We start from the raw sequence: 26,344 nt of genomic DNA, 5'->3' as shown, positions 1-26,344 counted from the left end.
AAAATCCAGAGAAAATAATTAAATTAGTAAGCGGTACTCTGCGTGCTTCTTTCAAGGCATGATGCATACGTGAAACGATAATGATAGAATTTGATTTATTCCTGAAGGTATTTTTGTAAAAAGGTCAAGTATCACTTACTAATTAAATTTTTATTTCTGGATTTTCATCAATGTATAACTTATTTTGTTTTTTATTCATACTGAATTATCATTTGTAGGTGGATAAGTTTAAGGTCAGTCTGATCCCAGTGTGGCAACAGTGTGATTCCAGAGAGATGTGGAATCTAAGTGTTAACTTTCAGCCATGCTTTTATTGTAAATTAACAGACATGTAGCTCAGTTAGGCTACCTAAGTCTCAATCTTATACACTCCTTTTATGGACATATTCATTGTCATATATAATGCTCAACCTCACTTCACCATTGAATACAACAATTATACTAATGATTCTCCACACAACCTAGTGAAAGGGTAAAAAAAAACAAATACATAAACGACTCGGAAGTTTCACTTCTGTCGCGTTGACTCAACGCACTCATTTCTTTTGCTAATGTTAAAACAACAATATTATGATTACCTGAAAATAATTAAAAACGCGAATTATTCGTATTTCAAGGCATTTGGAAACACACCAAATCTGGAATGTATGTTCGCAGACTTAAAAATAAATATTTCTATTTCGGAAAAGTTCGAAGTTTTGTGGTTCTGCCCACATATCTTGGCTCCCTAGGCTGTTGTCAGGAAAATATTTTCAAAACTGATGTGCAAAAGCAAAGGCTTCACTTTGGGACTGTAAGATAAACAAAATTTGGATGAATAGTCTCTTTGACTTTGCTATTTCAAAAAAGTTTTAAATTTTTACTTTTTGACCACAAAGGCATAATTTTCTTCCATGCACAAGGCACAGCCTGGTGAGCATGCCAAAAGTGCCCCCGCTCTGAATGGATTGTGCAAGTGACATCCTGCTTGATATTGATGAACGATCGACCCATACCAAATTTGAGCCGTCTAACTCCATTTTGCTCGAAGTTATCGCAAAAAAAAAACCTGTTTTGTACTCTCTTCGCGTTAAATCTGACATCTTAACTCTGAAAATTATGAAACAAATCACAAATCTAGCAGATATCTGTACACATGTTACGGATTTTTTTCAGATTTTTCGGTATCAAACTCGAGCGTCTAAAAATTCTTGGAGATTTCGATTGCTGATTTCCGGTGGATTCCAGCTAGTGACTACCTTCTCTTTTCGACAGCTTGAACGTCTCGATTTGTGTAATTTTCTGTGATTTTTTCCGGAATTTTATTCCATAAAATAATTAATTACTAGCTTTAAAATCCTCGCTCGCTCTAGCTCACTCGGGGTCGGATGCCTAGTGTAGCTGGTTTTTGTGCTCGTGCGCTCACTTACTCGTTGTCAGTATTTTACCAGATGATACGAGATTTACCAGATACCTTACGCCTTAGCTGCTTGAGGACTGTTCAATGGGTAATAAGTGTTAATAAACACATCATTAAACATATGTGCAAATACACAATTCAAGATGTGCTTATGTGCTCACTACGCCTAGTACTTATGTCTAGTACAGCTGATTTTTGTGCTCGTTTAGATAAAGCCTTACTGTCATGAGTTCAGCGTACATTTGTAAAACTTTAAAACATAATTGACTACCAGATAATTCTGCTCGTATGTATCGTGATATACTGTTACAAAAGGTGAAATTACCCGTTTTACCTCCCTTTCAGCTGATCTATTAGTCATACAGATAAAAGACATGTAAGACTTCATCTGTCATACAATGAATAAGGTTGCTGCGTCAACCGATGGTATTGTAAAAACAGCCTTGCTTCGGACGGTTAAACTGAAAACACTTACTTGCCATTAAAGCATTTGCTCAATATTTAATTTCCGCCTTTGATTTCTTCGCTAGTTAAGCTCACGAACCCGTATTTATTTCGTGACGTTCGTCCAAACGTTACAATACATACACAATAATTTACATAGTGAGTCTCGACGTCCAGTCAGTAACGTTATTAGTAGATATTGAATGTACAGCAACAATTTCAACAAAACGTAACTACGGAGTGCCAGTCCTGGAGGTCGAAATCCACAAGGTAAAAAATCTGGACAGCCAAAACTACGGAGCGCGAGTCCTGGAGGGCGAGATCCACCAGGTAAAGGACCTGGAACGCAGGAATCACGGGAAATTACTCTTGAAGGTCAAAAATCACCAGGTTAAGGACCTGGACAGCTAGAACTACGAAGCGCTTGTTCTAGAGGTCGAGTTTCACCAAGTAGTAGACCTGGAGCACAGGAACTACGGAGCGCTTGTCCTGGAAGTCGAGTTTCACCAAGCAGTGGACCTGTAGCACATGAACTACGGAGCGCTTGTCCTGGAAGTCGAGTTTCAGCATTTAGCGGACTGGGAGCGCAGGGATCCAGGAGCTGGAGAACCTGGCCCTCGAAATCTGCGGAGTGCGATTCTCATACGTCCTCTCTACTGCGTGGTTGTTTCCGGACTGAGGAATTCGGCTAGCTGATTTTGGTTGTCGACGATTACTATAGATCGATGACGTCAAGTGAGAAAAAATTGTTGGTGACGTCACTCTCTGAACATCCGAACATCCGAACATCCAAAATTTGGTTTCGAACTTTAATGCTATGTATGACTGGCTGATGATTATGCTCGTTTCGTCGCTTCGCCTGGTCCCGCGCTGGTTCAACGTTGTTCTGCACTCGCTACACTCACTTAGTCGTTAATGAGTACTGAGTGTTAGGGAAACATATTATCACAATATATGTATATTGTATATGTGCGAATACGTAACTAGCGTCGTGCTGGTACGATCGTTGCGGTTGTTCACTCGATTATGTAAGTCTTCTACATGGGTTTACAAATATTTGGAAGATGCAGTGTCCTAATATACGAGAGAACATATAACTGCGAGATAAATTTCATATATCGCGAATCACCCGGTCTATATGCCCTCAAAATAAAATAGACATATCATATACACATTTTTTAACTTCTTAACACTAACGAGGACATTGGAGTTTACCAAAAATTAACATAACGGATGTGATCATTTTTATTTACCTCTTAATACAAATGATTTTCTTTAAAAAAGTTACCAAAATCATTTCAAAACGAATGGGGCAGTCCATACCATATCGATCTAGGTCTGAGCGATGGCCTCTCAGATTGGGTCTGCGAGAATTTATATGATTCTTCTCAATTTGAAAGGCGCGCGTTTTTCTTTAGATTTCTCGGACTCGATTTGAATTTTCTACAAGTTTTTAAAAGGATTTTGTTGATCAATATAATTTAAAAATCTGAAAAAATTCTGCATAATCGTGTATCAGGTATCAATATTTTTAAGCTCATCGACGCAGTGGGGAGATTATTCCTTCTTACGGTTTTCGAGCTTGTTCCGAAAAAAACTGTAAAAAAATTAGAAGCAGGAGTCATTTTACTATGGTTTGTTGCTGAAACATTTCCATATATCACACCGAATTTTTGAAAATTATTCGGAACCATTTTATTATTTTCAATTTTTTTCCTTAGCAAAATAAAGAAAAAAAATCTTGTAAAAAATCTAAAATATTTTCAGTAATCTGGTTTGACATACGATAATTTTTCAGCAACCATCCTTAGTAAAATGACACCCGCTTCTACTTTTTTTCGGGAAAAGCTTTAAATCAGTAAAACGGAAGAATCTTTCCACCGCATATATAAGCTTAAAAATTTTGATTCTAGACAGATTTTTCAGAATTTTTGCAGATTTTAAAATTATTTCGATCCATACAATCGTTTTCAAAAATTGTAGAAAATTCAAATCGAGTCCAAAGAATCTAAAACAAAAAGCGAGTGCGTAAGAACTCTTAAAGAACTTTTAAAATGAGAACAATCATGTAAAAAATCGCTGACTCAATCCGAGAGGTCAATGATCAGACCCAGGTCGAAATGGTATGGATTGCTCCATATACAGTGCGATAAATCAATATCAGTCGACAGTATTATTTGCGTTCATTCTGGATTTTTATGTATATTTCTTAAGGTTTCAATTCAAGTGGTCATTGCCCATTCTCGCTATGTTCGTGTACTAATCAGATGCGTATTTTTTCTGGCCTTTTCAAAACGACCAAACACCCACCCATCCATTATTTGATATTTTTCAAACTTTTTACTGCTGCATTTTACGTGGTTCTTCTAACGCCATAGCTGGGTTTTACTTGTGAGTTTGCGCCTGCTTTTTGTCGTTAATGTTTTAAGTGGACAATTCGAATGGAGTTCCAAAAGTCCAACTGCATTTAACTACAATCAAAAATAAAACTTTAATAATATCTCAGGCAGAATATTGCCAATGTAGGTAGAACAGAGGAATAAGTGCAAATTTTTATTCAATTATTGAAACCTCCTAATATTACTATTTTGGAGTACAAGCCGTAAAATATAGTATTTTATGAATCCATTATTACTCAATTTTACGAAAATATCATGTCAAATTTGCCGTAAATTCAAATGCGACTGGACCTTTCTGGCTGATCTTCACTCTTTTCTGGTCAACTTGAAGACTACTGTCGCATGTTTAGTGTTTATCGGTGCTATTTCAGTATGCAATTCGCATTATTTCTCTGTAGTCATCAGTTCTTTGTTCTCAATGAATTCGTCACTATACATTAGATCTATGACTTCCAACGTCATTTTTTTACCCATAATTTTCGATCGATTTGATGTTACCATACTTTGCGTCTTGTTCATTACGTCCATTTTCTCTATCAATTCTATAGAAGAGTACACTGCACGGGTTGTCTTCTCTTTCATTTCCGGGATCAGTGTTTCTAAACATGCAAACTATCAACAAATTTACTTTTAACAAATTCGCGTGGAAAATCTGATCGTGAAGTTCCTGCTATAGGCAGACTTTCACGATCAGTATTCTTTCGTTTTAGTTTCTGCGGAGGCTTCATTGTACGTTTACTCACTTTGAGGACGGACAAAGAATTGTACTTTATGTGGCATGTTCGTAAAGTAGATCTTATTCGGCGCGAATAAGTATTTCAATACCAGCTAAAGGCAAGCCGTAGGCCATCCAATGCTCTAGGGCTTTATTTTCATCAACGCTTAATAGTTCAGTCATTTGCTGCTCTATAAGAGGTCATCTTGAAAAGTCTAGCGGAAGTTTTGAAAATTGGTAGTCATACAGATTTGTGAGATTCTAACATTTGAGATGCTAGCGTTCACTGTCATCTTGGCTCACTTTCTTGCTCTCGCTGACTCGCGTCGTTCGCACTATAAAATTCTCAACTTTGGATTGAAATTACTCTGAAATGGTACGGTGGAGCATACCTCACTCAGCGAGGGAAGATTTCGTTATGGTGTCTTTTACATCATACTTGTTTTTCATAATCATTCCTAGGAGCATTTCCGAGAAATTTATGGAAAAGTAGATCTTGGGTATGTCGCCGCAGGCTTAAGATAGGGAATCTCGTGTTGAGAGTTAAAACTTTGACAATTAATAATTCGAGATTGCCACGGCCAAGCTCACTCAAATTTTGACTGCTTATGTAAATGATGGTAATGAAAAAATAGCACTTTTTTTTTAGCACGATTGTAAGAAGAAGCATTTTGGAAAAAACTACCTTACTAGAAATTGGGGCTCTTTTTGCCGAGATGAATAACACCGTGGTAGCATACGTCGTCTAATTACTATATAATAATTAATCCTGATCGGTCACTTTCCTGTCATTTTTTCTTAGGGTTTAAAGACACTTCTGACTTTTTTGAGACGACTTGAATTCTACCAGCCCTGTCCTTTGGAACCATCATCTGGCGAAGTGGCTGCACATATTTAATTTTTACCCTGTGCAAATAGAGTCTTCCTTGTGCATGTAATAGAATACCTTTCACCTTTCTGTTTACAATTCTTTACATCACTAGGTCTTTCAATACCCACCTTTCGTATGACATTCTTCTTTGCTTGTTGAATGTGATCGAATGATTTTCATTTCTTGTTTCAGGTCTCTGTTACAAATGATATTTTTCAACACCTTGGACAACCACGTTTTCTGCTTTGTCCAACGCAATACTGTGCGACGCGCGCCATGCCAAACGTCCCTAGTTCAGAGTACCTAAATACATTGGGTAGTAAATTAGTACAAGAAATTGATGTAATGTGGACAGGACCGAAGGTCATTTCACGGCTCTTAACAATCGAATCGATAGAGGAAATCACTGACGTCTTACGTAGGCCTCCAGTTATCTGGGATAATCTCCACGCCAATGATTACGATCAAAAAAGAGTATTCCTTGGTCCTTATTCCGGGAGGTCACCAGATCTCATTCCTAAATTGAGAGGAGTATTGACAAATCCTAATTGTGAATATGGTGCTAACTTTGTGGCAATACATACCTTGGCCCAATGGAGTCGATGCAACATCGATGGAAAAAGAGATCTTAGCCTGAGTAAGTTATAAAATAACTACTTCATCGATTTTACTGAGTGTACTTAAAAACTTGCATGTTCGAAAATTGTCATATTCTCTTAGAATTTGAGGTAACGATTGCAATCCTTACATACAGACAACGGATTATTTGGGATTTACCGTAGAGAATGTACACAGGGACTGTCTGGAAAGTAGTCGAACTGAATTTTGCCCGCCCAGACAGAATGATGGAGGGGGACCTTTTCGCGTGGGTCGGATTGTAGGGAGTCTTATTGTTAGTTAAGCAGCGCACCGGTCCTCAATCGCGTTTAAGCCTTTCCGGAGTGTAGGTAGATTTTAAAGTAAACCCCAGTCAAGGTGCCTCGTCATGGCCTTTTAAATAGCCTGGACCGAGCCGTGATGCTGTCCTTTCGGAACCCGTTTGAATCGGGGTAAGAGAAAGAAGTCTGGTGGAGCTACATCTGGGCTGTAGGGTGGCTGGGGACTTTTCATCATTTCATGAGTTTCACTCGCGGTTGTACCTAGTTTGAAGCAAAACTTTGTCGCGTAACGCTGCTCAATTAAACGGTTCATTGCGAAGCGTGACAAGGCACCTTGACTGAGGTTCACTTTAAAATCGACCTCGATTCCGGAAAGGCTCGAAGGCGATTGGGTACCGGTGCGCTGATTAGCTAAAATTCCCCACAACTTGATCCACGTAAAAAGGTTCCCCTCCGTCGCTCTATCTGGGCGGGAAAAATTCAGTCCGACTACTTTCCGGACAGATCATGTAATTTAGAGAAATAATTAACAGTGAAAAAAAATTTTATTTCTGGCTTCTTTGTTTTATTCGAGCTCCTTGTTAAATTTCAGATTTAAAATTTGATACAAAAAACTTCTGCAATATTCACCGATATTCATACCATATCCCAATAGTAAAAAACACTCTAGATGAATTTTATTGTATTTTCGTTGGAGCGCCATTAAGATCATTGTTTTTAGATAGTTCAAGGCCAAAAGTTTCAATGCATCGATGGTCAAAATTGAATACATGGTTTGAAGTTATTTAAACACATTCGTCAAAAATAATTTAATAGGTTTGAATACCTGTGGGAGAGTTGTATTCTCATTCAAGTAGGATAAACTGCTCATGAAACACCTAGTTGTTTCGTGGGATGTCAGGTTAGGTATCGCTGAAATTCAGAAAAACTGAATGTGACTAGTTATGACAGCGTCCCAGGAAGAGCTAAAAAACTAGCGATCTATTTTTCTCTGGTGCACTATTAGATTAAAAAATATTGCATACATCCTTAAGGGTTTATTCAATAGTAGTAAGTTATGAGACAGACTGTATGTACATTCGTTCAATTGCGCATTGTCAAGGCAAGAAAAGGTATCAGATCCCCTGATGGTTCTCTCATAATCAGTGTTGCCCCCACTCCTAATAATGAATTAAATTTTAAGTATATAAAACTAGCAACAGTAAGAAAATGTGGCAACATACGTTTTATACTTTCGATAATTATTTTTTCCGTTAGATGACACCGTATCGGCTGATATCAAACTGGAAACTGAAACAGAAGATGGCGTGGTTGGTGAAGATGTACCATCAAATCTGTGCCCTAATATGTACCATCCTCGGCACGCTCTTAAAAATGCTATAAGTGATTGGCTGGTTGAATTTCATAAAAAACGTGCAGCTTGGGGAGTCATTGTAAAACCTCAGCCATGCGTGGCTCCTACAGTTCCAATCCCGATAATACCTTCGGTCAACACATGCATGAGTCTTACGTCAACAACAAATACTACAGTATCGGCAGCTACAACGTCTTCTAATAATTCAAATCATCTTAAAGCATTGGCAGAGGTGTGTTCGAGCGTCACAGGTACTGAAGGCTTTCTGCAACCTGCTTGTGGACCTGTTATGAACTCTTTAGTATCCGATACTAAAGTAGTCAATGAATCGATTATACCTTCGGTGGTACCAAATTCCGGGAGCGAAACGATACCTAACGTTACACCAGCCACTGAACCAATGGAATGTACTATTACACCTGGCCACTCACCTGCGCATTTGGTAAAAAGCACAACTGAAGATGACGCAATGATAGAAAATATTTCGGTAAGGTTACTTGGAGTTGCTTTGGTTTATGTTGAAATGAAACCTACTGAAGTGTTGACCATGTACTGTGTTTCGATTATATTTTTAAGCTGAGATTAGATATGAAACAAATTATTTAAATAGCGAATCTCGCGCTTCAATATCGTAGCTCCTTCTTGGTCTTAAAAAAAGTGTTTTCCGATTGTAGACATGCAGTGGAGCATCTGGCAGTATGCAAGTTGAGCTGGAAGTATCATCATCAGCTGTAAACGGATCACAAATGGTAGTTGAGACGGATAATGATAATCATGATGCCTTGGAGACACAAGGTTCAAATGTAGTGGATCCAGAAAAACAACTGACGAAAGAAGACCTCTCTTTGCTTTGTGATCTATTTTACCTACCTTTCGAACATGGTGGGCAAGGAATTCAACTGTTGCAAGAATTTAACTGGCTGAAGAGCAATGCTCACATTGTTATGAAACAACCAAAAAATCAGGAAATGTACAACAAAGCGGACGTGAGCGAATTGAAGATGATTTTCAGACTAGAACAACTAATATTTCATGATGATTTTCTGCTCAATGACATCTTAGTTTGTAATATTTTTTTTTGTTTCAGGTTGAAGAATGGCATTCTCGGGCAGCTAAAATGAACGACATGTGTGCTGCAGTGAACAGGCTTTTTCAACGACTTACATACTGCAACAATCGAGAGCTGTTATATGATCTTTATGCATACGTATGGGATATGAGAGGAGTTGTCTCTCTTTTGAACAGTTACATCAAATGGCTTGGTAAGTCAAGATCATTACTTACAATGTGTCAAACTTTAGAGTTAAGAATCACTACTTCTTTAGGTAAATACATTCATGAGCATATTCCACTTCTAACATTTTATGATTTTTATTTAAAGTTATGAATACGAAGTTAGTAATGTCATTGTAACGATTTTTACTCATGAAAAATCGTTAGTACCTTTGAGAGTGTTCGAAAATTAGTAAACCACAATAGACGAAACATACTCGTGTTATGCAAAGTGAACTCTTTGAATGTCATTCTCAAATTGCGCAATAATTATTTTTCTCAGATTTTCAATACGTTAACGTTACTAACTTCAACCTTGTTAAAAGTTGCACAACTCATGTTTTTGCCAGAAGACATAACCTATAGTATTTTTGATGAGAGCGGTACTTGGTTGAGAAACTTGGGCTCTCTGACGAACCTGTGCTTAGCCGAACTAAGTGGTAAATAGGTACAGGATTAAAGGCGCTTGCCACTTAAGTAAAGCAGCCTATTGTGACTTTACATCCTACGTCCTATTACATCCGGCTGAGCAGGAGTGAATACCCGGTGATTTGTACGGAAACTTAGGTGCTCAATGCATTCTTTTATACTAAATAATTTGCTCATTGCCAATCTGATTTGGTTAGTTTTAATTTTGAATTATAGAGATAAATGGTGGATTCGACTCTTAATTTTCATTGAATATTGGCAAATAATTTCTCCTTGCCAATACCTTAATGCAAACATTGACAATTTTTAATGATTTTTCGCAAAACAGAGATAGCTGTCCTGAGGTGGCCCAAGTCATAACCTATAAGCATTCATACAGTTTGAAATAAGATTAACAAATTGATGATACCTTGGAAAATGAAGTAATAAGCTAAATTCCAAGCATGGGTAATTCCATCCTCGTAGTAGAACAAGGTCCATGCAATGCACTTAATGAACTTGTATCATGAAGATTCAAATATTTATCAACTATCGCCCAATCCTATGTTGGACATCATTGACTGCAATGCTATAAATCATACCTACAAGAGACTACACTCGATATTTATACTAATCCAAGTTACACAGCCAGAGGATTCCTGTAACGGAAACGATGCTAACTACGATGCGCCGCCAGATAGATAACCGAAATCAAATCAAATTTTTGTGGGAATTTAATCATAGGACTATGCACGGCATCTGCCACAAGCCCGTCTAGCTTAAGCAGCTGTCCGTCAGCGATTGACTGCGGCATTTTGATAACCTTGCAAATTCTAGCCGGGAACAAGTCTCATGAGACTCTCAAGTGAATCTCTTGGGCTAGTTTTCGACCTAGCTCAGATCGTAACGCTGCTTGTCTGCAAAAATAATACAACATCCATCAAAAATCGAGTTCCCTGATTGGTTTATCATTTGAATGAAACCGTTCACGATACAACTTACCTTAAAATTATCATGTTTAAATTTTCAGATTTGATGCTACATTGCTATCAGAGTTTTGAACACTTTCCAAAATTACATAATTTCAAAGTATATCTTACCAAACTCAATGTTTTACAGCGCATGCTAACCCTTTTTGTGGAGTTCGTGTCAGCTACGACAGCTGTTCAAGTCAGGTGGGTTTGTGACAGGCGCCATAATTGGTTCCATGCTTACCACCCTACAAAGAATTATTGTAACTTCGGTTGCTTATCTGCAGATGCATCGATGGTCAGGTCGTTTCCCTTCTAGGAATCCTCTTTGTACAACGTAAGTTCATTAAATGTTTGGCATGTTTATTGAACAAGTAATATTGTTATAACTTATTTCATATTCAGCTTGTAGTTATAATGACCGACCGGTGCACAATGAGACGGAATCCGAAATCTTTAGCCAAATGACGAAAACGAATTCAGTTCGGTCAAATGCCCGCAATCGGAAGTTTTTGGGGTCGCTGATTACGAATCTGAAATCAAAATTTAAAATAATAAAATGGTGAACCCCATACGAATGAAAATTTATTGAAAAACGGATGCGATTCGGCTAAAAGTCTGTACTCGGGAGTTTTTAGGGTCGCTTGTCATGAACCTCAAGAAAGATTTGAAAAAACAAAATGATACAATCATTATGGTAAAAAATTTATTCAACAACGCGTTCAAATAGGGTAAAAGTTTGATTCGAAAGTTTTTAGGGTCGCTGATTAAGAATCTGAAATCAAAATTTAAAATAATAAAATGGTGAACCCAATACGGATGAAAATTTATTGAAAAACGGATGCAATTCGGCTAAAAGTCTGTACTCGGGAGTTTTTAGGGTCGCTTATCATGAACCTGAAGTAAAAATTTGAAAAAACAAAATGATACAATCATTATGGTAAAAAATTTATTGAAATACGCGTTCAAATAGGGTAAAAGCTGTACTAGAAAGTTTTTAGGGTCGCTGATTATGAACCTGAAGTCAAAATTTAAAAAAATCAAATGGAGAAACCGACATGGACGACTTGTGTAGAAAAAACCTTTTTATTTGTCCTAAAATGATAATGATTTGCTTGGAATTAGGGTACTACAGAAATACTGAAATAATAGTGATGTACTGTGTGACGTGGATTTTTCTGCACCTCGGTTACTCGGAGCAAATAACCGGGAACTTACCGCGTGCACAATAATTTGGCGTCCGGCGAGGTATTCTCGATCTGAAACAATGTCGCGAAGTTTGTTGGGCGCCTGGCGTGATCAACACGCCTCGAAATCGTTAATACGACACACCGCGACTATATGCTCGGTAGCTCAGTACCGCGGAGAGGGGAGGGGTAAAGTTTGGGTCGAGAGAATTGCAACACAGGTACGCCAACACGTGATGTGGCTAAATTACTATAAAATCCCAATGATATATTTCTCATCAGCGATAATACAAAAAAAACAAAAGAAATAAAAGTAAATAATAAAAAAGAATAAAAAGAATGATAATACGACCACGCAAGTCGTCCTTCGCGATTCCGCCTACAATGTCACTTTTCCTACTAAATAAGAAAGGTAGAAATACCCCAAATAAAAATAAAAAATAGAAAAAAAAATAATAACAAACAAAAAAAAGGTGAATAAATCTAGGAGACCTCTACGGCCTACGTGCGCTAGTCGCCGTCTTAACATTACCCTACTTCCTAAAAACCAAAAACAAAATCGGACTCGATGCGCTGCCCGCGAACGTCCTTTACAAAATGGCGCTTATCGCCAACTTAATACTAACTGATAATGCAAACAAACAAAAAAAAAGAAGAAAGAAAAAAAAGAATATTGAATAACTAAAAAGAATATTAGATAACTAAAGTGATGCGAGGCTCGTCGCGACACCCGCAATCCTCCTCTAAAAACGCATACTCTTATCAGCACGCACCCGAGCTTCACTTCCTCGGCGACGGCGGGCCGCAGTCGCGAATTCGAATGCTCCCCGTGATTGCTCGCGACCTATACGATAAACGAAGATGTGCCGGATGACGTGAAATGACCCCGTGTAACGGACTTCGGTCACACTCAAGCTCGAGACAATAACGTCTCGGCTCAACCCGTGGCTCGACTCGATTTTCTGGATTCCCCGAAGTTAACGTTACTCTCTCACGCGCAACTCAGGCTACGGTCACCAAGCAAAAGAATCGGCAAACGAATTTCGAGTACTTTTCGACACGCAAACTAACAAAAGAAAACGGCTACCCTTTATCGGATCAGCCTTGACTCAATTACCCTCGAAATTCGATCGCGAGAATGTTAACAACGCTTACCGCTCCACATCCACGCGACGAAAGGTCCGACTCCCTCGTGCCGGCTCATATTCTTCCTCGCAACGAAATGCTCTCTCTCACGGGCACAGAACCACCGCAACTCTAACTCAATACAACCCAAAATACTACTCAACCGCCTAGTTTCCACGCCAGAACTAGAGTGATCTAGGATAGTCGCAACGCCGATCTCGTCGCGCTAATTTTTCGTGACGTCATCACCCTAAGAATGCGCAACAATCGATCGGTCATCGATTTTGGGGATTGCGCAACTTGCCGCGCACCTGTCGTCTCTACGCGGCGCAGAACTTAAGGCTAGATCGCGATGTCGTCTCCCGCGCAGCTCTACGTAGTCCTGGGGTTAGGCGGGGTGGTGCTCCCTCGTCGCTAGCTGGTACCTCGCGGTTGCCTTGGTTGGGCGTAAGCGGGGTGAGCGGGGAGGCTGCGGAGCGCCGGCCGCCAGCGGGAATCGCGTCCGCCTTGGATTCCCTCGCTGCAGGGATCTGCGTTGCCTCCCCCTCCGCAGCCTCGGTGTCCTTCCCGCGAGATCGTCGTGGTTTCGCCTTGCCTCGAAAGATGTTCGGTGTTGTAGTTGGTCACTGGAGGGTAGCCGGTGCACTCGAAAAAAAAAAATTAAAACAAAAGCCTGAAATATCTGGGTCGCAATGCTCTATTTCGTCCCTGTCGAAGCTCGGGTGCGTGACTCCAGTTCTGGCGCTCTCTGAGATTATTCCGCGACTCGATTTTCTAGACTCTGATTCCGAGATCTCGCCCAGGGTTCAGGGAGTCTCTTGTAACGGGCAGGCCTAGCCGAACTGCCACGTTACAACTGATAGTACAGAAATAACAATGATTTGCTTTCAATTAGGTTAATACAGTAGTATTTAAATTATAATGATATACAAATTACTGTTAAATTGAGTAAATATAAACTACGAAATGCTACATGAAACATGAAAAATTCGACTATTTTTATTTATTAAATAATCGCGTTAGGTACGTAAATTCTTTGTAGTCGTCATCAAAAGAATCACCTGGTTCACAGTCAGTGGATTCAACTGGAAAATACCTTGAACTTCCTTTACTTGTTGAAATACTTAGCGCAGTTAATCACTGTACTCCTTTTAGCCACAATGACTTACATTTTTTTGTAAGGTAATTTGCGCCAAGTAGAAATGTGTGGGTTGGATGTTAACAGAAGCCGTGAAAAAACGTCTTCAGATTTTAATTGGGAACATTTCCTCGCAAAACCTTTTCTGTATTTCTTAGTGTACTTATTACTAGACTCTAAAGTGTCTTCACGTATTTGTCCAATTGGAAATTGTGCAGAATTTATTATTTCCGCACCATGATTTATGCACTGTAGTTGGCATATGATACCGCGGATACGAGTGTACGAAGTCTCGAGCTGAATTCAAGTTGCGAACTTTTTCGTAAGGCATATCACGTTGGGTTAATATGAGGTTAATCACATCCGCTTGAGTTAAGAAGATTTTTCCGATTGTGTGGTCCAGCAAAGACAGTTTTCCTTAGGCACTACATCCGTTACAAAAATATCTGATTACGGTGGGTCACATTTAAACTTCGCTTGATTTACTTTATTGTACAATGTAAATAAAGTGGAGCAATTTTCTCTACTTGCACTATGAATTTTCTGGTACTGTGATTTTGATAAACTCGTTTCAACTCTAACTGACAGAGCAGCATCAGGAGATAGAGGGGCTTCCGTAATCGATCCGATAGATCATCTATACTGTGCAGCTTTTGATGGGCTTCCCGATGTCACATCTTGGACGACTTTTGTAGCATCTAATTTGTCAGATGTTCAAAGGCTCATCGCGCAAGACAATTCTTCAGCACTTGTCCCTGCACGCAATTTTTCAGTCTTCCTCCGTTTTGTACGCTCACTAGTTTCGGAAAATTCTTAAGAAGGCCGACCCATGTTGCTGGACTTTTTCAACATCCTGGAGTCTCTTCCAAGGAACAAAAAATACTCTGCCATTCCGAAAACTTTAAAAAATGTTCCTCATGCCTTGAAACGGTTTTCCATTTATCACTAAATTTTAACAACAATTTTCGTATGAGACATTGCATGTCATCCGAAAGCGTGAAAAGATGTTGTACTTTTTTGGACATGGACTTTCAATTTCCTCGTTTACTGTAGCTGCACGATCATTTAGTTTGTTTCTGATGAGAAGGAAAATACCCTTCCTGAATAAATCAGGTACTGCAGGATCATAGGCAACGGATTTTGAAATGTCAAAAAATATAAATAGGTATATTCAATCTCACTAGCTATTATTTGTTCCGCACTATTATTCGTAACTATTCATTAATAATTTTCGAATCATTTGTAGAGCGAATGATGCATCATGCAATGAAAATGAAGGACATGGAAGAAAAAAATTTTTTTTTTGGGCCTCTTGGAAGGGGCTTAACAAAAATAACTTAAAACAAAACATTTCTTTTTTGAAGCCAGGAATATAAATCCGCTATAAAAAGAGTAGTAAAGTGAGGCCGGTTCTGAATACAAATCCCTACTTTATCGACACAGCTCGGGTGTCAAATTTTTTCGCGGAAGGGGGGTTATCCCCACCGAGACTGACGTTATCAACCTTCATCTGCTCTGCGTTCTGCGTTATCATCGTTGATGATAAAATTATATGAATTTTAGTTATTTTTTTACCCTCATCGGTAAAAAATTAGGTGTTCTACGTAAAGTTACCATTATCAGCATACGTTATTTTCATCATCATCGGTAAAAATCTCACGCTCTACAGTTACCAACATGCGTTGAGCAAGATTCAGATGTAGACTCGACTCACGCAGTTTGACAAGACTCAGCTTCCAGAAGGTTTTTCCGCCATGATTGAGCGAGGGGAGCGTGACGTTGTGAGGTTAGCAACGACGAATTCGCAGAATTTTGGAAGGTACACGGTTCTCGGAACCGTCAGAAAAGTTGCGACACAAGTTTGGATCCACACCTGCATAGATTCTGAATTAGCGGAAAACAAACGGATCGTCTGACAAGTATCAACATGATGTTGAGCGACCTGTGTCAATCGGCATAACGTTGAAGGTTCTAGAACCACACCTACTGCGACCCTGAACGAATTCTCGGAATTTATGAAGACAAACAGTTCTTGACATCGTTTGACGAATATCAATATGACATCGAGCGACCCTCGTCTATGAGCTAAACGTTGAATTCTGGAAGGTTGTAGATTCACATTTGCTTTGATAATGAACGAATTTATGTGCAATGAAAAATCATAACATATGCATGGTGGGGAGAAATATGACTATAAAAGTTGAAAATTCAATTTAGAACGTTAGTCTTGCATCGATCCTCTACTTCTCATGAAAAGAACCTCAAACAAAGCAGAATTATGAGAGCGAATTTACGTCTTCTTAAAAAATATTCCTGAATTGGAAGAGTTGTCGACCAATAGTCTGAGCTGAACAGAGTGAAAAAGAAGTTGGAACGTTTAAATTTTCAAGAAATACAACAAAAGATTTTAAAAAGTTAAAAAGATGGATTTCACTAAATTTAACAAAGTTGGAAATATGAATGAATTTCTCTCAACAAGGAAACTAACAGATCTAGAAATCTTTAGAACGTATAAAGTGACAGGCATCCGAAGAGTCCAGACAAGGTCCGGTCAACGAGTGGTCACAGATCTCGACGACGCGTTCAGCGTCTTCTTACCAACACGGATTGTGAGACTACTCAACGAGAATGAACGCCAATTCCAAAACTTGATACAGACGATGGAGCAGGAGCAGTTGCTGTTGAAGTATCTGGGTGCTAAATATAATCAAATTGAATTTAACGACGCAGCAACTTCAGAATAACTTAATAAAAAATTATCTGTACCACGCAAACGTGGAATTCTGAAAGGTTCCGAAGCTATGTGTGTAAAAATATTAGCGGAATCACACAAAATTTATTACTAAGAAAAATTGTTTCTTACAATACATGTCTGTTATAAAACTATGATTATAAAAAAGCATTATTTTTTTCTGGATTCCTCCATATTCCTTTATATAAATTTTGAGAAACCCCCAGTTGTCGTTTTCGCGAACTAGTTTAGTTAGAATTCCATCCTGTTATAGGAACACAAGGACTGCATCTGAATATGATTGTGAGTCTGCAGTAGCGACAATAGCCGCAGTGCACGCTTCAAATATATAATTGATTGGTAGCCTTTCCACCTATTCAGTCGGAACGTAAATGCGCTCCGCGATTTGATAATATTCAGACATTTTCTGTAAAATAGTTAAAATAATAATTTTAAGCTGTTTTCTTCTAGGTAAGAAAAAGAAAATGTGTATTATGCTCTAATACGACTCACCGATTAGATAAATTCGTTTCGTTCTCAAGCTTGATGTTGTTGTCTTCTCCTCATTTGGCTGAAAAAGAACACCAACACACACAAATAAAATTATTTACTCAACTCAAGTCCTGATTTGTTGGAAAGTAAATGTGATAACTTTGTAATTGCATTGATTCTGATCACCCAATTTATTTCGATGCGAGTTTGTAAGGAACTGATTCCTTCAAGACCACTCTTAGCGCAACGTCTTCATGTAGGATGTGCATACGACATCATTTTTGTCTAACTTTTCACTTTTGCGTAGAATGTATTAAAGTTCCAATAGCTTCAACTTAACGTTTCCATATATCAGATGAATTGTTCACTACCAAAGCTCCGATCATTCAGGTTTACCGCACTTACTCGGTACGGTCCTAAAAATTTTTCTTTCAATTTGAGTCGCGGTCTTCCACGAGGTCTCCCACTGCATATTTTTTTGCAGCTTTTCTTTTTTTTTTAAACCGTCTTCGATTCTCGTTTTGTACGGTAAGTATTTGTTTCTTTGCTTTCGTTCGAATTTTTTCTCGTTCTTCCTCAAACGTGTTCGTGATTTCTTCCTCGATGAGTTCTCGTAGTTGTGGATCCTCACGAATTCTCATTTTTGTTCCGATCAGAAGTTCAAACGCGTCCCTATGCTTCGCTGATATGTGCAATTTATTGCACGCTGCGCGTTACTCACGTGTTTGTACCAGTTGTAACGCTAAATTCTGTTCCCTTCAGTTGAGGATTTACCGCTGACACTTTGGCACGATTCTCCACTTATTCAGAACATTAAGAGGTTATACATATACAGTTAGAAGGCCGAAAAAAAGCGAATTTTTCAGAATTTTTTTTTGAGAAAACTTTTAAATTTATTGATCTAAAAATTTGTACACATATTATGGTATCCTTTAACTGTATTTTAAGACTTAGTATTAGTAAAAATATTTATTTGGAAAGGAGCTACAGCTGATCTCCGGGAGCTTCTCTCAAAAAAGACGTTTTGCGGTGACCACTATATCTTTGAACTTGATCCTCAGAAATTAAAAAACCAAACAGATTTCGTTGAAGTAATGTTAAATCTAGTAATTAATCGAAGGAATAAGCAAAATAAATTTTTTTCACAAAATGGCGGTTTCTCAAAAAACAAATCGATTTTTGACCAAAATTTCGGCCTTAAATTGTTTATAAAAAAAAATATATTTATCGGTGAGGAAAAATCTTCGACTCATTACTGAAAAATATATTTAAGAAGCTCGTGTTAAAATTTGAGACTAATCGGTTTAGCCGTTTTCGAGTAATGTTCGTCACCGACTTTGTAAACACCATTTTGAGAAAAACGCGTTTAAAGTTTGGGGAGAGAAAAATAAAAATTTACCTTTCAGGTATAAAAAAAAACAATAACACGCTGTTGCTTTACGCATCGAAATATATTAGAAGGGAACATTTACAATAGGCAGGTGCATAAAAGGACAGCGTTCCAGGTAAGCGCTTCCGCTCCAGCCTCGTACTTTCAAGCACTCTGAAACGCCTTTTCAAATTTGCGTGTAACTTCGAAAATATTCACCGGAACGATATGAAACTTTCTGTGTGTATTCTTAAACATATGTACTTTAAGAAAATAAAATGAAAAAAAATCAATTTTTTTGAAAATTATAACTGTATATAACCCCGTAAACTATAACAAAATCAATTATGTTGGGTGCCAGACGCGTTAGCGTCGATTTTCAAACAATAACACGAATCAATAAAAGTAACACGAAACCGTACGAAAAATAACTAGAGAACCCGTTGCATGGCTGGCTAGGCTCAGGTACTCACACGAACTGGTAGAGTCGCGGTATTCAAGGCAGCTAACAATAATTATAGAATTGAAGAATATAATGAAATAAAGAGTAAACTCAAGTCAGGAAAAATGAACAGGTCAATCGATCATATATTGTCGAGAAGGTTACAGGGTTGAGACAGGCAAATGAAATGGTATCGACAGCGGTAGTTAATAAAATAAGCAATCGTTGTTCACAAAAATTTCGGTACAATAGAATTAAACGGTAGCTTTGAAACGAAAGACGGTAGTTGACAGAAAAAAATGAACGTAGGTCGGGAGAAGCGATATAATGCAAGAATTTACTTAAAACTACAACGTCACTGGGCGACGTGATCTTACCCAAGTGGCAAATGACACTAACGAAACTCATTATTCTGTTAATTAAAAACGATAGTGAGAACTTTATTGCAATCGGTAGAAAAGAAAGTATTGATAGCTCGGTAGATAATACGACGAATTTATCATAGATTCTAACCAGTACGAAAGATTAAAATTCATTAACAATTTACACAATCGATAGCGTAAACGATCGACTAGATAATTTTCGCTAGAGTTATTCATAATCGATAGAATCAATGATTTACAATAATTACGGATCGGAGGAATTAAACAATGAATTCCTAAACGTAACTTTCGAGAGAATACAAAATACAAAATTATGAGAGAGTGAGAATTTCGGAGAGTTCACAAAATAAAGAAATACACTAAATACACCGCAGTACAAGAGAATCAAGAATAATACGCAGAACTTAACTTAACAAGATACAGAGAAAAGAATAACAGGCAAAAATAATATAGAATTGACAATAGCAATAGAAAAAAGTGCAGTAATATTTAGAGGCTGATTCTACGCTCGGTTATACTCCAAGGAAATCGATATACGGTACAATAGGCACGAAAATTAATAAAGATATAATAAGCAATAACAGAAATAAAATATAAGGCACACTACTATTGCAAAAAAGTATGGAATGAAACGTAAAGCCAATAAGGCTCAAAATACGATAGAAAATACAGAAGCAGGATAATAGAAATTAACAAATAATCAGAAAAGTCATAAATACAAGAGAATTGATTAATCGGAAGTTACGAGGTCGCTCAGACACGAAAATAATTAATTACTGAAATCATGCAGTCACATGGCGGCTTACTGTAACTCTAATCCGTGGACCATGATTCACACAAAACTGGCATCGCACGATGCAATCAAGAAACGATAAATACAATATTAATGACCGAAATCATGGAGTTCCACGGCGGCTTACCGCAACTCTAAGCCGTGGACCGTAATTCACACAAAGTCGATAAATACATTAAGAAAGAATAGAAACTATGAGCAAGTTCGTAACTATACACTACAAGGCAGAAGCCTTACCCTAATCGGTGACTTCAGGCACATAACACTGAATTTATTTTTAATAAAACTTATAATTAGCAAAACGGGAAGGAAGGAAAGAAGGAACTCGAATTTACAGGAGAAATCTAACGATAGAACAAACGATAGTGGTGATAAAACGGTAGCGGGATGATCAACGATAGACACGATAGCGGTAAAGGAGGAAGGATCGGTAGCTCAAAACGGGAGAATAATCGGGAGAATACGGATTGAAACAGTTGTCGCTCAGCGGGTCAAGCGTAGAATAGACGGAGGTCGGAGTTCGGTTCGCCGATCTCGCGGTTGTCGTGAGGTGATTCTTCTTCCCTTTGATTGGTTGGTTGACCCCCACTGCAAATAGGCCATCCCCCTGTGGCGAATATTGGTTACGGCGTGGTCATGCGTTTTCGAAGATTACCGTTAGATGTGGCGTAATGTGCTGCTCGCGATTTCGTCATTGAGACCAACTCATACGGTTTAATAGCTGCTTCAGTTTACTGTCCAGGTGGCCTATCATCGGGGACTTCAGTGACAGAGGCATGCACAGGGTGCCTCTCGGTCAGAATTACCGAGTGGAGAGTGACGCCTCATTGTTCACTTCCACCGACTTTTGTACAGGCAGTAGCCGGCTGCCCATACCCGAGGTCATGCAGTCAGACGGTTGGCTAAACCGTGGACCATGACCCACACAATTAGTCCTTGCCGACAGGAAGGCTGCGTCGATCCTCGGAACGATGGCTTTATCAATCTGGACGTAGTGGTTTGGGGTCGGTCCGGCACCAGGCCAGTAAGTCGGAAGATGGCAGGCTACGGTCTGCCCTTTACGCCATCCTTACGGCATCCGATAGAGCGGGCGGCTGGATCGTCCTTGAGGAGCGGTGCCCTCGGCCGTCGGGAGAATTTTCATCTTCCTGTTCACCGGCAGTCGAGGCGATACGGAAGGTTCGGGTGGATGCTACCCTGGTAGTCAAAGAAGTGCACCAAGGTAGCCAGTATAGTCTGATTAGACCGTCGGTAGGCGAAGTCGTCGAGAGCTAGAAACGGTAGATATCAGTCCCTCGGTGGTCGGGATCGTTGTCGTCCAAGTACCTTATTAGTGTGCGCCGAAGCGCGAAATACAGAATTTACAAGGAAAGAATTAGTTAAAAGTAGTTATTGCCTATTTTGTATCGAGTTCGGTTGGAGTACCCCGCTGAGGACGCGTAAATAGAAATAATAACGGTTGTGTGCCCTTGGGACGGGCGACTCTGAAACGCCATGTTACACAGTGCAATAGATTTTCAATCGACAGCTTCGTCAAAATGGCAATATTCGATTGATTCTTTCTACTTGTCCATTGCCTCGTGGCATCCCCGTTGTTACTAGAGTGTGATGAATTTTTTCGTTTTCAAAATATTCTCTGAAATTGCCCGACGTAAATGCCTTTCCGCTATCTGTGACTATCCTGTTTGGATTCCCGAACGTCTGTTGCATAATCTGCAACTCATCTAAAACTTCAGTTGTAGTTGTTGATTTTGTCGGAAAAATCCACGTAAATTTTGTAAATGCATCCACTATGACTAGTAGATGCCGATAATTTGTTTTTGTTGATTCCAATGGCCTCAAATGGTCCAAATGGAGCGTTTGTAACGGTAAATCTTCCTTTGGGATAGGATTTGAAAATCCTTCGGCTTTCGCTTTTTTCCGCGATCCAAGAATGTATGGGATGCAATTTTGAATATAAATTTCGATTTTTCCGCGGAGTTTATCGACCCAATATTTATCGACAATTAGACTTTGGGTTTTTCGTACTCCAAAATGTTCAATTTCGTGAGCTCGCTGAATTATCTCGGTCTGCATTCTTTTTGGTATCACGAGCAGTTTGTCTATCTCGCTCGTCTTGTACAAAAGTCGTGCTCTACCACATAATCTTTGTAACTTCCCGTCAGCAATGCTCGCCGTATCAGACATATTCGATCGTCCTTTTCTTGAGCTTGTTGAATTCGATCCACGAGATCATTTCTTATTGTGTATACTCCGGGGTATCGGCTGAGGGCGTCAACGTGCGGCATTCTTTTCCACAGTCCAATTCTCCTAGAAGCATACCCCATCGTGCCTCACGTGGGGTTATATCCTTTTTTTTATTGTTTTCTCTAATGCTGAACAATCTGTAATTATTTTAAAAGGTAAATGTGAAAGGTCAACGCGAAATTTATTCAACTCTTTCACTACTGCCAACGCTTCGCGATCATAACTTGAAAATTTCTTTCAGCTTCCGTCGTTTTGTGACTCATATATTCAACTGGGTGCAACTGTTGATCGTCCGAACAGCGTTGCAAAAGAATCGCTTCATATCCCTCTTGAGAAGCGTCCGTATGCAACTCCGTTTCGTATTTCGGATTGTAAATACGCAACACGGGCTGCTCCGTTAGTATATCCTTCAATCTCGTAAATGCTTCGGACTGCTCTTGGTTTGATTTTATGGCTCCTTGTCGCCCTCCTTAACTTAGTCACTTAACGGTTTTGAAATATTCGCGTACCCTTTAATAAATTTTCTAAAGTAACCTGCTAGTCCTAAGAAGCTTTGCAATGAGTATAACAAGGGGGGTTCTGGATACAGATTCCTGTTACTGACACTTACCTACATCCTCCCCAGACTCAAACCCTTTTCCGCGATGACGTCACAGTCTACCGTACCGACTTGAGATCAAAAACGTGCAACCTTACCGACAGTTGTATCGGTCAACGGTCAAAAATCGCACTGCCTTGCCGACAATTCTTATCGGTCGGAGGTCAAAATCGTGCTGTTTTACCGAAAAGCTTACCGACTGAAGGTCAAAGTCTCTATGTAGTGCTCGCCTGTCAACTGTAGAGTGTGCAGCGGCATGAACTTTTTTACCGACCTGGATGTCGGTTACCGTCCCGCATTCTTTTCCCACGATAGGACTGCTGATGTGTAACATCAACCACCTCAAATTCCTTTCTCACGGTAGAACTGCTGATGTGTAACGTTAACCACCTAACATTCTTTTCCCACGTTATAAACCACGTGACATTCCAAAATTATTGGTTCTGAGAATTGTTTTTTACCAACTCGGAAGTCGATACGTTATCATCCACGTGACATTCTTTTCGGCTTGTCACTGTACTGTGAACCCTACGATGTATTTTCAACGGGTTCAGTCAAGGTCAGAGTGTAAGGTCGACCGATAGCTGCGGTAGTATACACTCAGAGCCAAGGATCTGCGGTGTTGGGTTACTATCCCTCTGGGAATGCAAAACACGGCGCGCGCACACACAAACATAGGTACAGCTGCCCTATAAAAAAAACGCTCATCACTGCAAACGATCATTCAGTATCAACTTGTCAAGTATACGTGAGGAAGCAGCTAAAGATGGAATCCACGAAGTGTTTGAGATTGATCGATATTATGGAATCGGCGTACAAAATCTTGGGCAAATCATCATCAACAGCAGAAATTCGAAAATGGATAAAATTCGGAAGTCAAAATATTCGGCTTCTCAACAAAATTTTGCGAAAGGCTTCATCGAACGGAGAAAAGACGAGAATTATCACAACGATCGGACTCTCGAAAGCGCTCGCGGAAAAATTCAAACATCTTCAGAAAACGGGTGGAGGTACGCGGAAAGAAAGAAGAAGCGATCGAGTTCACTGGGAAGATTTGGAATCAGCTTTTGATGGGAGAATTCGAACTCGATCTATCGTCAATTTGATGCATGAAGATGTGGAGAGATTTCTAGAAGACGCAAAGGTACTAGCTGTGACGAGACTGAAAAACGCTCTGAAGAAAGACAGGAGCTTGAAAGCCAACGTTATCCTGGCTTGTAAATTTGAAGTTAGAAAAGATGATAACACGGTGGAAGAGATCAAATTTTTCAATACGAGAAATGAAATCATCCTCCAGACAACGGATATTAACGAATATTGTCGAAAACGCGACAAAGCATTTGTTGAAAAAGGTGGAAGATTACCAGGAAAAGGATTCAGGCTGGTCCTTACTTGCAATTATAAATCTTGCCGTCACATTGACAAGTATACACCACTACAAGGTGGTCTGTATACCCACACCCCGTTACCTAAGCATATCAGTGATAAGAAGGCTGTGGTAAATATCAGAATCAACGACTCTTACTGCTTTCTTTGGTCGGTCACCGCAGCTCTGTTCCCAGCCGACAACAACAATCCCAACGCGACCAGCTCGTACCCGCATTTCAGCTCAGTGCTACGGTATGATGGTATGAAGTTTTCTATGTCTAGACAAAAAAACCATTTCAAACTTTGAGAAACTTAATGGACTTTCCATTAAATTTTATGGTATAGACCAAGGTGATCGGAGGAAAAGTAAAATAGTACCGATTCACCTGAGTCAGAATGAGTCTGATAAACCTGTAATTCATCTTTTAGCGATAGAAACTAAAATCACTGACGATAACGATGATGTTGATATAGAAAATTATGAAAAAAATAGAATCTTTCATTTTACTTGTATTCGAAATCTGTCTCGATTAACAAGTTCTCAAATTTCCAAACGTAATGGTCGTACTTGGTTATATGATAGATGTTTGACTCACTTTTAATCTGAAAGGTGTTTAACTAAGCACAATGTAGATTGCATGAATTTAAACAAAACCAAAGTTATCTTACCAGCAGAAGAGGACAAGATTCTCAAATTTAAAAATTTCAAGCACAAAGAAACTGTTCCATTCTGCATTTACGCAGATTTGAAATGTTCACTACAGCCCACTCTTATAAGTTTTGGGGAAAATAGAACAATTTATCACAAGCATCGTCCATATAGTAGAGCTTACTATCTACATTGTGCGTTCAACGATTCAATTTTAAAATTTAAAATTAATCCTGGAGAGACTTGCATTCAATGGTTCGTGAATGAGTCAGAGGAATTGGCACATTCGTTAGAAGCTTATTTCAAAATTATTGGACCGATGGAACCGCTCAATTTGAATCAAATCAACGAATTTTATTCAACAATAGTGTGTCATATTTGTGAAAAACCGTTTATACTCACAGACGTGAAACATCATGATCACTGCCATTTCACAGGAAAGTACCGTGGTGCTGCTCACTGCGGCTGTAATCTAAATTACCAAAACTCGCACACTATCCCAGTGATATTCCAGAATCTGTCCGGTTACAATTCGCATTTTCTGATCAAAGCACTGGCAACGTCATTCGAAGGTACTGTTAAACTTTTACCTGTTAATAAAGAAAAGTACATTTCCTTCACTAAATTCGTTAAGGGGACAGATATAAAGTTTAGATTCATAGATTCGTACCGTTTCATGCCCAGTAGTCTTGAGAAATTAGCAACGTATCTCCGTGATGATCAAAAATCAATCACACGAAAATTTTATCGTAGCTAAGATAAATTTCAGTTATTGATCAGAAAAAAAGTGTTCCCGTACGAATATATAGACAGCTGGGAGAAGCTCGAGGACAGACCTTTACTATCCAAACAACAATTTTACTCAAAATTAAATGATCGGGATATATCAGACGACGACTGTGCACATGCATGTGAAGTTTGGCAAACTTTTAACGTTCAAACTTTGGGAGAGTATTCGGACTTGTATTTACAGACGAACGTGTATTTACTAGCCGACGTTTTTTAAAATTTTCGACAGAATTGTTGGACCATGTACAAACTGGACCCATTACATTACTACACAGCGCCCGGTCTGTCGTTTGATGCAATGTTAAAATGTACAGGCATCGAG

The 26,344-nt window shown here is 39.0% G+C and overlaps 1 protein-coding gene across 2 annotated transcripts in view; it reads left to right on the top strand.

Annotated features, from left to right (window-relative positions):
* Positions 1-26,344, top strand: part of LOC124187111 (protein O-GlcNAcase) — a 142,694-nt gene that overhangs the window by 40,289 nt on the left and 76,061 nt on the right. For both annotated transcript variants that reach the window (XM_046579374.1, XM_046579373.1), the window contains exons 4-7: positions 6,021-6,465; positions 7,964-8,547; positions 8,735-9,046; positions 9,148-9,322. In XM_046579374.1, the coding sequence (XP_046435330.1) occupies positions 6,021-6,465; positions 7,964-8,547; positions 8,735-9,046; positions 9,148-9,322 (1,516 nt within the window). The remainder of the gene's footprint in view (positions 1-6,020; positions 6,466-7,963; positions 8,548-8,734; positions 9,047-9,147; positions 9,323-26,344) is intronic.

Source organism: Neodiprion fabricii, chromosome 7 (genome assembly GCF_021155785.1).
Source record: "Neodiprion fabricii isolate iyNeoFabr1 chromosome 7, iyNeoFabr1.1, whole genome shotgun sequence".
Classification (NCBI taxonomy): Eukaryota; Metazoa; Arthropoda; class Insecta; order Hymenoptera; family Diprionidae; genus Neodiprion; species Neodiprion fabricii.
Note: the sequence above shows the minus strand (reverse complement) of the source record. Positions and strands in the feature narration are given on the sequence as shown.